The sequence below is a fragment of the Bombina bombina genome, chromosome 2 (assembly GCF_027579735.1).
Source record: "Bombina bombina isolate aBomBom1 chromosome 2, aBomBom1.pri, whole genome shotgun sequence".
In the NCBI taxonomy this organism is placed as follows: domain Eukaryota; kingdom Metazoa; phylum Chordata; class Amphibia; order Anura; family Bombinatoridae; genus Bombina; species Bombina bombina.
The window spans coordinates 796,831,076-796,840,037 of record NC_069500.1 but is presented as its reverse complement, the minus strand read 5'-3'; the positions used below and the strand labels follow the sequence as shown (position 1 = coordinate 796,840,037).

The 8,962-nt window shown below is 37.5% G+C and overlaps 1 protein-coding gene across 1 annotated transcript; it reads left to right on the top strand.

Annotated features, from left to right (window-relative positions):
* The first annotated feature begins 584 nt into the window (after nt 1-584).
* LOC128647277 (olfactory receptor 1009-like) lies at nt 585-1,514 on the top strand. Its single transcript, XM_053700070.1, has one exon. It carries the CDS (start codon nt 585-587, stop codon nt 1,512-1,514), a length of 930 nt encoding a protein of 309 aa, XP_053556045.1.
* Nucleotides 1,515-8,962: the final 7,448 nt, after the last annotated feature.

The following is an 8,962-nucleotide window of genomic DNA, read 5'->3' as shown; positions in this document are numbered from 1 at the left end:
AAGACAACTCAAAACCCATTATAACAAGCTTTTCTGTTGTACTGGATTGGACATGTAAACGTGGGAAAGTGCTCTTTTCTTAGGCTGAGTAGGCCATATTTTCTACCAAAACCTGGATATCCTACAAAAGGAAAATAGGTGGCCTGATATTAAAGGTTGTATTTAGTTCTTTGTTCCAGTGATGAAGCACAATCAAATAAAGATATCAAGAGAACGAAGAAAAAGTGATAATAGGAAAAAAATTAAAAGAAGTTCCATTAAAGCTGTGTACTTTGATTTTGAAGCTAACAAAAAGTATGTTTGTGCAATACAGGTCCAAAGGATTGACGCTTACCAGCTGATAAACAAAACTCCCACGGCTCTATTGGCTGATAATAAAAAAACATCCAACAAGCATAAAATCAAAAAAGTGTTTGTGTGGTTTTTTTGGTACAGCTAAAAACATTTTAAAAAAAATAAACTCATGTAATACTTTGTCCTGTTTTCGATGCAACAGAAAAATAATTGGCTTTAATATTCTAACACTTCATGGTATTAATGCACTGGGATTAGTGTTTGTTTGTTTTTTTACCTTACTTCAAGCTATGGCTCATCATAATCATACTTCAATTACTGAATTTTTAATTATTGGTTTTCAAAGTTTTCATCGACTAAGAATTTTCCTATTTGTACTTTTCCTTATAATTTACATAATAACAGTTTTTGGGAATATGTTCATTATTATGTTGGTACCCACTCTCAACAACCTTCAGTCTCCAATGTACTTTTTCCTGAGCAGCCTCTCATTATCTGATGTGTTAGTAACATCAAATATTGTACCTAACATGCTGCAGTTACTATGGACAGATGAAAGCACTGTGTACATATCCGGTTGCATTCTACAGTACTACATTTTTGGATCTCTCGCTGCAACTGAGTGTTTACTTTTAACAGTAATGTCATATGATCGTTATTTGGCTATAGCGAACCCGCTAAGGTATTCTTCTATCATGAGTCATCAGCTGTGTCTATATCTTATAATTTTTTCTTGGCTAATTGGATTCACTCCTACTCTACCAGTGGCTGTTTGCGTATCCAAGTTGAATTTCTGTGACGCTAATGCTATTGACCATTTCTTCTGTGATCTTGGACCCTTTTTAGAACTTTCTTGTTCAGATACTTCAACGGCCAAAATGTTAGCATTTGTATTTTCTTTTTTTGTTACTATTTTTCCATTTTTTTTCATTGTTACATCATATGTTTCCATAATATACACGATACTGAGGATAAACTCAGCGAAAGGAAGAAAAAAGGCCTTCTCAACTTGTAGCTCTCACCTAACTGTAGTTTCTATGTACTATGGATCCCTTATTATTCTGTATGTAATACCATCAAAGAAAAACTCCTTCAATATTAACAAATATATATCACTTTTGTACACTGTTATTACCCCTTTACTTAATCCGATTATTTATTCACTAAAAAATAAAATGATAAGCAATGCAGCTCAGAAATTTTTTAAGGATATGTCTTAATTCAATTCTCATGGTAAAACAATTTAAAAAAAAAATTGTCAATAAAGTTTATCTTGGCACAATACTTATATTTTACTGTAATTGCATTTGGATATAGTAAATTGGTGCCTTATTACGGCAGTAAACATTAATGAAAAATAAATCATATCTTACTATAAGCAAAAAAGTAAAAATTACATATTTTTAATCCACAGATATGTGTATACAAGTGTATTTATTTGTTTATATGTGTAAATATGTATGTGCACACATACATACATGTAAACACATATAAATATATACTGTATACACATATATAGACATATATACACCTTTGAGCCCTTCCCAGTCAAATGTCCTGAAACTATTTTTTATGTGTTTTGCATAAAAATATTTTAAATTCGTATGTTCTTCACATAGAAAAAAAATCATTTTTATTTAAAATAATTATATATATATTTATATTCATTTAGATATATAGGTATAGATATATATTTTACAAAAAATATATATATATATAAATATATCTTTTAAAATAAAAAGAATATTTTCTTCTATTTGAAGAACAAAGAATTTAAAGTATTTTTAACTCACTTCGGGTTTAGTGCTGATGGTCTAACGTGATGGCAGGTTAGTGAGCGAGCAATAACTGTTTGTTTTTTTACAACGTGCCCAATAGAAGTCTATGGGGAGGAGACTTTAGCACAGTTGCAGTATTCAAATTCCTTAAAGGGACATAATACTCATATGCTAAATCACTTGAAACTGATGCAGTATAACTGTAAAAAGCTGACAGGAAAATATCACCTGAGCATCTCTATGTAAAAAAGGAAGATATTTTACCTCACAGTCTCCTCAGCTCAGCATAGTAAGTTCTGTGTAAAAAGTTATACTCAAACAAGAAAAAAGGGTGTGGGAGGCGCCAAAAAAGGCAGACTGTCAACGCCAATTCTTAAAAAATATGTTATAACTCAGTGGTTTAATTTCTATGCAAGAGAATTCAAGCTTTTTAAATTTTATAAACACATTTTATTGTTCCAGAATTTAAAACAGTAGTCAATAGTTACAATCCTATTTTAAAACTTTAACGACACCGGTGTCATATACAACTGACTGAAGTAAAAATAAAAATTTCACACTTGCACACTATAAGTAGCTATATTACAATGAATACTATTTTACAATAAAAGGTCAATCCCCAAATTGTTCATATAAAAATATAGCAGTCCTTAATTGTCATTAAGAAGATAACCCTTTTCTAACCAATCGGTAACAATTTAGTAACAATATTTGCTCTGGATCAGTGGTAAAATGTGATACATTAATTCACTATACATTCAGTGTGGTTGCAAATTTAAGCAGGCAATAGTTCTGTTTATGTCAGATCACACGATAGCCTCCAGACTGATCATAGCCAGCAGATGGTTAACCCCAGATTTTTGTTCCATGGGCTACAAAATTTAAAAAGTACTTGCCAATATTGTTTGAGTTACGATGGTCTTACCACCTCACCTTAGGGAATCCCCTGGTTCCTGATACCGCCTACAGCGGTATACCCACAACACGCAGACTGCTTGCTCTCTTCTCCACTTGATCTCTTTTGCTTTTCAGATCTTAACACAGTGGGGCAGTGATTTACTCCAATTAGCACCAAACAATCTCAGGCTAATAGTCTCTGTTGCCTTTCTGTTTCCAGGTTTTCCTCCACTCTGTGTCTGGAGTTTTTCTCCACTTTGTGTCAGCGTTTTTTTCCACTCTGTATCAGTGGTTTCTAGCGGGTTGCAGCTCTCGTTTATACAGCTTCTAGTGTCCTCCCCTTCGCCAACCAGCTGATATAAAACCTTTTAGTGTGCGCACTTATTTGAAAATACTCCTACCAGTCCACCTGTACACCTCCATCCATTACTGGTGTACTCGAATGTTCATTATTCCTGGTGTTACTGTGATCTCACGAGATTTCACTTAACTCTCATGAGATTTCATAGTAAACTTCCTTAAACTTAATAGGGAAATAAGATGAGAGTGCACTAAAGCTCGCTCCTTCCGCTGTCCCAGGACAGACATACTGATTTGCTGCTTAGAAGTCCTTTACAATGGGATGTGGCTACTGAGGAATTTTTGAGGTAAAATATCTTTCTTTTTTACATAGAAATGTTCAGGTGATATTTTCCTGTCAGCTTTTTACAGCTATGCTGCATCACTTTCAAGTGTTTCAACATTTGGGTATTATGGCCCTTTAAGTTAGCATGCTGAACTCACTGAATTTTTCAAAGAAAAGGGGCGGAATCTGGAAGTCCCAGAGAGGTGAGAGATGCCTTCCATAGAAAGTAATGAAACTCTCTGGGATACAAAATTTTACATGAGAGATAGAAGGAAACTGGAAAACACCTTTATAATGCCTGTTATAAAGACTCCGTTTGCATCAATTACAAATGAAACTGAAATGTTTTCACTATGTTTTAACTTGCTTTTGTCTATATTTTAGTACATATTGCATTTCTGTTAGCTAAAATAAGTGTATTGTGAATTTTGAACAAACTTGACCTGCATACAGTTGGCAAGATAAATCAGTGAGGCCAGCTTGTTTAATATACTTACATCATTTTACAAAAATTATGACAAAGCTTCAGACAAAGCCTTTTTTGGTTCATGCAAGACTGCTGATGTCATGTGATATGGGACACACACACAGATAGTCCTAATACTGTCACAGTCAAACGTTCTCTGCTTATATTTATTTGTGAGAAACTGTGCCAGACTGTGCCAGTGTCATGTGACATGCCAAGCTAGTGCCATGTGCTGTTTTAGATGTGTACTGTGCGGCAGTGAATGCTAATCCCTAACCCGGCATCCAGCCAATCCCACTGCATCAGAAAAGGTCCTGCTGGGGTTACCACTGTTACCAGGTAACTGCTCTGGTGGTGGGGATGTTTCTGGGTAGGGCTGATTGTAGGCACATGCAGCAGAAAGCTGGAGCGGCAGGCACATGAGGATTTGAGCATCTGTGCAGCTGCACACACTGCTCTCTTCAGTCTTGAGGCTGTGTGACTCATCTCACACTGTATCCATGCATCCTTGGGCAGACAACATCCAGTCTGTTAGTCCCCTTAGCCCTGCTCTTTCTGTTGTGGCCCTAAGATCAACTAACAGAAGTTTGTTAGGGGAACATTGCTTTGTAGAAAGGTTTTAGTGGGAAGAATAAGTGAGTGCACACATGCCCCTCCCCCATGCAGCATTGTCTAGTGCAGGGTGAGAGGGAACTTGTTCCTAGCAAAGAAGTGATATGTGCTGCTGTGGCTGATGTATAGTGTCATGCTGATACTTCACACATTAAGGTAAGGTTTATTTTTATAGGTTTTTTTTTTTCTTTCTGTCTCAGATTCCCATAGTAGTTCTGCTGTTAAGTCAGTAAACTTATATTTGTCTGCACCTCCATGCTTCCTCCTCAGTCTTTACCTTGCTTTGCTCCTGTTGGCTGCCCTAAATATCTTTAACCAGCTAACCTCACACCAGAATCACATTCAAAAGCATATTAAATTAATCCACAGTGGAGGAATTTATATATTTATTTACTTATTAGTACTGCTTAGGTCTAGTTTCACATATTGCAATTTATTTATTTATTTATTTTAAATGATTAGCCCAGCAGTGGATGATCCACTAATAATAATAACTGGGCTAATTTAAAAAAATAAAAATGTATTTAGTTGTTTTTTGGGGTGGAGAGCAAAATTGCATGGATGGTGGGGGGGGGGCAAGAAAATGTTTGCCCAGGGTCCATTTAATATTAAAGACGGCCCTGAATGTAGCAAACATAAAGTGCAATGTAATTTGTAAAATACATAAATATGCAAAATATGATCCTATTTTTTTTTAAGTAAAACAGAAACTTTTAAAGCATAATTTGTAAAAATACTGCTGAAACCAAAAGCTAAATGTATTTAAATATAAATTAGAATTTGCAAAGCTTAAATGCAATAATGCTAAAAGGACCCAATCTGAAATGTATAGTAATATTAAATACAAAGCATGAAGTGTAAGTGTAACAAAAATCTTATATAATGCAGTGGTGTATTGCACTTGGCTTGTCTCTCCTTCATATAAAAAAATGAGAGAGATCTCTCAGTGCTGGAGTGTTCCACTCATTTTGTTTTGCGCGTTCAGTGAGTTCAGCTCCTGTGAAGTCTTAACTACAATTTATCTCCAAGCTGGAGAATCCATTGATCATCAGGGCCTCAGAGAATCCTTGCTTATGTTTGAAGATCTCTCACAGTTTTTATCATATTCTCTAAGCATTTTACTTCTGCAGCTCTTACTGATTTATCTCAGCAAAAGTAAACTTTTAAAATTTGCAATTAATTATTTATACTGCTAAAAAAGGAGATGCATGTGAAGCTAGAAGGCAACTCAAGTTAAAAATTAACATGGAACAGTGTAATTTACTGTGCATTTGCTTGAAAAAAATGTTTTCATCAGTGTTGCTCACCTGAACTTCCAGGTACATCCCCCTTTTTTTGAGTGAGATTTGAACCCATAAAGGTCTGTATAAAATTTCACTCCATGACAGTGAGTTTTAGAGAATCTAACCCTCGGATAAGTCAACCAACATCCTTCCACTTTTTCCTCATTTCTCAAAGCAAAACTTTTTTTACACAGTATTTGAGGTGTTCTGTACCTTATAAGGACTACAACCATCTGCTTGTCTGATCTCCATATCTGAAATAGAGGGCAGTTACAAATTTACATAAACTCATAGCAATTATAAAAGCAATTGATGTACATATATTTTTAAAAATCAGTATATATTCTGAACAACATGCAGTTAAAATGTTGAAAAAATTATTGATTGATCTAATAGCAGAAATTATGTTTTTTTTTTAAAAAAATAAAAGGAACAAATATCTTATTTGAATGGGAAATATGAATAACTCATGTCGGGTTGCACACACTTGGTCTACGCAGTGTTGAGTAAGCACATGATTGATAAGTGTTAGTTTTTTGTTTTTTTTTCATAAAGTGCTTTATTGAAGACTGGGGGTTAAATCTAAAGTCCTAAAGTTAGTGTGCATAGTGTTTCACTTGTGCGCAAATATTTTACTTTCAACTTGTAATAGACATGCAAACCTGCACGTTAAAAGTTTACCACGTTGCCCTTTCGGCAGCAGCGCGCCCCAAGCTGGCGTAGAAAGTGAATACCGGGCGCTGGTTCCCCAGGGGTCTCTACTTACCTGATACCTTCCGGACATATAGAGGCGGCCTCATCTGAACTCCTGGGCTTCTGAGGTACCTGTGCTCTGACCGGCGGGACTGCTTCTGATACGGAGGCCTCCATATTTGACTAGAGGTGAGACGGGGAAGGAGGGGGCCCAACTACACGCCCTAAAGTGCCTAATAAACTGAGACCTACCCGGACCTACCGCCCAGTGTTTTTTCAATCCCCCTGAGGCCTTCTCATTCCCGGTATAACGATATATTACAGGCCTTGGGACCTATACTCTGCGACCCCAGCAGACCTCTTTGCAAGATCAGCTACCCCCTATAGACTCCAACAACCCCCAGAAGCCCCACATTTACACTTGTTCATGGGGCATTACAGTTCTGAGTGAGCAACTGGGTCAGGCACCTTCCGGAGACATCTCAAGTGTATATCATAATACAGATTATTCAGCTCCACTACTCATTAACTGAGCCCCTCTATTGTTTAATCCACATTAGCCCTATTGGTGCAGACTAGAGTATACTACAACAAGAGGAGGAGGTTTATTATATCTACCTAAGTGGGCATCAGAAAGCTATACACTGTGAACTGATTCTTTTACCTTGGACAGATTCTCTCTGACCCTATTTCATTGGATCTTTGGGGCTAACAGAAGGCATTTACAGCTGCAAGATATCACAGTGACACAGATTTCTAGGCACATTGCTACCCAGCAGGCACTACAGATTAGAACCTAATCCTCTGATAATTTCTGACACTCTCTCCATCCATTTCCTGCTGTATGAAGGTACAGTGGGTCATATCCTCATTCCTTTTCCCGTCCTGGCCAGGTGAGGGCAAATCCCCGGGAGAGAGTGTCTACTGTGACTCTCACTTTACCCACCCTTAAGGAAGGCTGACCAAGATTTGATATTACCAAGGGTCGGGCTGTCGAATCTCACTCTGGCTATCAGGCTGCAGCTGAATATGGCTGCTTAAAATAAGATTGACGTCAGGGGGACTTTAGTATCATTCTATCCACAAGTGTCTCATTCAATACATCCCATACTGCAGAGTTAGTGCTTCAACACATTGATTTGGCTGTAGGAGCAAGCTTTAAACCATGTCCCAAGCTAACAAAACAAAATCTAAACCCTCTCACCCACCCGGAAAAACGGTTGCAGACCATTTTATAAACCATCATACTGGGAAATCCCACGTGTACAGGGAATCCACATCTGCATTAGAGGGCAGTGAATCTGAAGGCAGTATAGACTCTCAATCTCCTATACCAGATACTCTATCTGCAAACATTGTAGATGTCTTAACCAGACGGATGAACCTCCTTCAAGAGACACTGACTAAGGAAATTAAAGGTTCCACAGCTGAGCTCCGTAGAGAAATTGGTGCACTGGGAGAACGCACCGAAACTTTGGAGCGTAAGCAAGAAGATCTAGCTGTGGATCATGCCCACTTACAAGCCTATTCCCAAAACTTAGCAATCCAGATATCTGACTTAGAATTAAAACTAGCTGACATGGAAGACCGCTCCCGGCGGAATAATCTGAGATTCCGCGGAATACCTGAAGAGGTTGGCCCCCAAGAATTAGAGTCTTATGTTCTGGAATTTTGTAACATCTTACTGCCCTCTTCAGAGAAACCTGGTCTCCTACTTGACAGGGTCCACAGAGTAGCGCGACCCAGATCTGTCTCCCAAGAAAAACCTAGGGATGTCCTAGCTAGGATCCATTTCTTTACCCACAAAGAGAAGATAATGAGAGAATTGGCTAACAAACCCCAACTGCCTGATAAGTTTCAACAAATCATGGTGTTCCCGGACATTTCCAGCTACACTCTGCAAAAAAGGAGATCCTTCAGGACCATCACCCAAATTCTGAGAACGGAAAACATCAGATATAGATGGGGATACCCGACAAGGCTTATAGTTTCTAAAAATGGTGAGACTCACACAATTTTTACCCCCAAAGAAGGATTTGACCTACTGCAAGATTGGGACTTAGCCTCAACCAAACCCCGGAAGGACACTGACTCTTTACTCTCCAGAGATCGGTCAGTTATTAAGGACATGACCCAACCACTACAAAGATCTAATGGAAAGGACATTCCTCTTACCACTGAAATCCGGGCTGGTGCCCCAGATTTTACCCCTAGGCTACAAAAGCCCACCAAATGATAAAGAGCTCTGGTCTGAAGCTAATAACTGTTTATATACTATTGGATGTATTTACCATGTGTTAATTACTCAGTGTAT

Bases quoted from the DNA above. Each gene is read 5' to 3' on its own strand.
- LOC128647277 (XM_053700070.1), top strand. From the start codon at position 585: ATGGCTCATCATAATCATACTTCAATTACTGAATTTTTAATTATTGGT.